The 3,285-nt window shown below is 52.0% G+C and overlaps 2 protein-coding genes across 2 annotated transcripts; one reads left to right on the top strand and one right to left on the bottom strand.

The window, feature by feature from the left end:
* CAOG_02347 (metal-dependent phosphohydrolase) lies at window positions 1-1,650 on the bottom strand. Its single transcript, XM_004349047.2, has 4 exons — window positions 886-1,650; window positions 577-776; window positions 327-464; window positions 1-213 (listed from the first exon to the last, which is right to left on the bottom strand). Exons 1-4 carry the CDS (start codon window positions 1,569-1,571, stop codon window positions 89-91), a joined length of 1,149 nt encoding a protein of 382 aa, XP_004349097.1. The 5' UTR covers window positions 1,572-1,650; the 3' UTR covers window positions 1-88.
* A 338-nt stretch (window positions 1,651-1,988) lies between these two features.
* On the top strand, window positions 1,989-3,284 carry CAOG_08594 (hypothetical protein; the record flags this gene model as incomplete). The annotated part of the gene is made up of 5 exons (XM_011271892.1): window positions 1,989-2,007; window positions 2,134-2,205; window positions 2,327-2,523; window positions 2,667-2,782; window positions 2,915-3,284. Coding segments are annotated over 5 exons (774 nt in total), but the record flags the coding sequence as incomplete, so codon positions are not given.
* Between the last annotated feature and the right edge of the window lies 1 nt (window position 3,285).

The raw sequence follows: 3,285 nt of genomic DNA, 5'->3' as shown, positions 1-3,285 counted from the left end.
AATTGAGATTTTGCGCATGCTGCGCTTTTCGTCCACTCAATGTTTAATCCAAGGATAGCCGAATTCAGTGCCTACAATTTCGTTCGTGTTACACTGCGCCATTCCATTCAGCATAGAATTGATCGAGGAACTGGAGCATAAATTCATGACGCGTCACAGCCATTTCGCGGCCAGTGTTTGTCTTCATGAGATCTTTGAGCTTGAGCAATTTTTCTGCAAACAACCATCAAACTCAACGTAAGGTTGTGTCGTCCTGCACCATTCACGCCGTCACGACATGGAGCGACATCGAGCAGGGGGCATCACGCGCGGTAGGGCGTACGTACCTGGGAAGTGATTCATCGTGGTGCCCTTGTTCTTGAGCCCGTTATATTGCTCTTTGGTCATGTTCACCAGCGCAGGGATGGCCGGGTCGTGAAGTGTGCGGTGTTTCGCACCACCGAACGTCAAGCAGCGAGCGACACCTAGGTGGGGGGGGAGGGTAGAGAGGATCGTAGATGAGCCAACCCAAACCAACAGAATCGCCTGCCACCAAAAATAAGGGACACGCTTCATCCAATCGCAAAAACTCCATACCGATGGCACCAATCGCATCCAATCGATCGGCATCCTGCACGATTTGCAGCTCGATCGGTTCTGCGTGGGCTTGAGCACCCTTGCCAAGCTCCTTGCGAAACGAAAGGTTACCCACAATGTATGCCACACGCTCTGCGCGATCTGCAGCATACCCTTGATCTTTCAAAAAGGCAACGACCATTTCTTCTCCGGCGGTTTCACTGCATCTCGAAACAGTGAGTGTGGCGGGTTTGTTTGAGCAAAAAAACATTGCGGACAGACCAACAAGCAGAATTCATGGCACAGCGTTGAAAACCTGATCCAACTGACCTGCCCGAGTACTTGAAATCACCAACGTCGTGGAGAATACCAGCCAGCTCGACAATTTCGAGGTCGATTGCGGGATTGGCAGCCTGCTCACGTTTCGCAATGCGAACGGCCACGTTGCGCACGCGATCAACGTGCGCCCAGTCGTGCGACGCGTCGTTTCCAAGCATTTGCTCGCGAACAAAGGCCTCGGCAGTTGAAATGATGGATGTCATTCGAAAGTTTGTTTTGAGGTTACTTGAGTTGGGTGGAAATTTGTCACTATGGGAAGCAGAATCAAAAAGCACAAATTGGAGCAATGGAAGCAACAAGTGAGTGGGTTTTGCACAAAGTTGTGTTTGTAATGGCATGGTGCATTCTGATTGAGTACGCGGCGTCGTGTGCATGGCGTTGTGAGTGAAGTGAGGTTGGCCGAGGCGTGGGACTGTATTGTAACGACCGCAACGATGGCCTCCTCGGCCGTCGCCGACCCAGCATCCCCATCCGTGCAAGAATGCCAGGATGAGGCATGTGCCTGTGCCAAGTCCGACAGTCGGAGTGGTGCGGACTGCTCTCTTTGTCCTTCCGACGACCGGGTATTGTTCGGATTGAGATTTCCCGCCAAATCCCGCCAAAATCCCTCCTCGTGGTATCCTTCCTTCTTGTGCACGCAGCAACCGAAGCGATCTCGCAAAGCGAACTGTGCTCATTTTTGAATCGCAAACTGTGCTGCATCGAGTCGAGTGCTGTGTGTGTGTGGGTCTTTGTATGTGATGTTTACAAGAGGACTGACCCCATGCGATCCCCCGATTGTCCCAATTCAATTTCAATTTGAGTGGAAGGTGGTCACCGCCCCGCCGAATGCGAAGGGATGATTTGGAGTCGTGCGACTTTGCAGGCAAAAAGCATGCAAACCACAACAAGCACAACAAATCCTTACATTGTGCAATCGCAATCAAAAGAAACAATGCAAAGCGCATAGTGCAGCGAGAAAGCGGGAACTGGTCTGAATTTCAACACAATGAGATTGTGCAGGTTCCTTCAAATCATCAAAGTGCAACCATAGACACTCAACATGGATTGTGATGCAATATCACAAAGTTCAGTCGTGTTGTTGTCGTCGTTGAATGCTCCAAGGGAAGGAAGGTGGGTTGACTGAAAATGGCTGAATGGATGGCTGCTGAATGGCTGAGCGACTCGTCCGTTCTTGCTCACTGTTGTGGAAACCCGACGGTTTGGCTTTATGCGTGTGTATGTTTCGGTTTGGAGCAGACTTTGTTGCGTTTGAGCGGAGCCTCGTCCAGCAGGTGGATGCGCTACGGCGAGTTCGGCAACGTTACATGGGTATGTGCGCTCTCAAAGTCGCCCTTGGGACGGTTGCCTGTGGTCAAACTCACGACTCACATCATAATGACTCTGGGGACTGGTTTTGGTTTTGTTTTGGGTGGGGGCTGGCGGGAAACAGCTCTGTTGGGCGTACTGCTGCTCTGGCACTTGTTCAATGTCTATCGCTGGTGGACGGCAGTAGTGCCTGCTGCGAACGACGACCCAAGCCGACCTCCAGCCAGCAGCGCACAGACGGATGACGCAGCCACTGCCGGCTTACACGGAGCACTGGACGAGGCTGCTCGGTTGCAGTTGATTTCCACCGACGAGCCGAATGTACGGATTTTTTTTGTTCGACTTGTCAAAGTTCAACCACACACAATAGCGCCAACGCAGAAGGTTGGATGGTTGCATTATTGCGGTCGAAACTTACCCTCCTTTTGTTGGCTTTTGGCTCTTGGCTTTTGGAAACGCACCAGCAGCACTACTTTTCAAACTTCTTGTTTGGCGAGCCAAATCTGCTGTTCAGCTGGATTTCGTTGATTGTCTTCTTTCTCACCGGCTCGTATCAGAACAAGATTAATGCTCCACATATGTGAGACCTCCAGCCTCTTTTTGCTTTTCGTCACAGCTATTATCTGGCAGGTCGACCATGCGCTGACTGTGCGTGTTTCTCACTCGCTTTTTTGGTTCTCTCCCCCCCCCCGCGTCTTTGGTGCTTCTGTAGTTTAATCACACGCGTCAAACGAGCCTTGCGCACGTTTGACCTCACTTGCGACAGCAATGGCAAACTCATTCTCCCCAATCGGTTCCGCTCAAAAGGCCGCAACGCGTCACACAACTCGTACAGGACGGTCGTTGGCACACCGAGCTCTGCGTTTTCATCCTCATCCCACATGAATGTAGCAGGGACCTCGGACAACCTGCCAGCATCATTGGTCTCCACGTCCGAACCGACACAAGTTGCAGCAGCCTTGCGCACACAACTTGCGCACGGAAACGCGATCGACGACAGCTTCTTCAAGCCCCCGGCTCCAGTCACAACCACTGTCTTGCCGCCAGACGCTGTGCTACGATCAACACGCGCGTCCCAGCAAA

The sequence above is a fragment of the Capsaspora owczarzaki genome, assembly GCF_000151315.2.
Source record: "Capsaspora owczarzaki ATCC 30864 unplaced genomic scaffold supercont2.3, whole genome shotgun sequence".
Classification (NCBI taxonomy): Eukaryota; class Filasterea; order Ministeriida; family Capsasporidae; genus Capsaspora; species Capsaspora owczarzaki.
The sequence above is the reverse complement of the archived record's forward strand: the minus strand, read 5'-3'. Positions and strand labels throughout refer to the sequence as shown.

Excerpts from the sequence above, each read along its gene's own strand:
- CAOG_02347 (XM_004349047.2), bottom strand. The coding sequence starts at position 1,571 with ATGAGCACAGTTCGCTTTGCGAGATCGCTTCGGTTGCTGCGTGCACAA. Across the intron at positions 777-885 it reads GATTTCAAGTACTCGGGCAG|TGAAACCGCCGGAGAAGAAA; the intron begins GTCAGTTGGATC and ends TTCGAGATGCAG. Across the intron at positions 214-326 it reads CACGATGAATCACTTCCCAG|AAAAATTGCTCAAGCTCAAA; the intron begins GTACGTACGCCC and ends GGTTGTTTGCAG.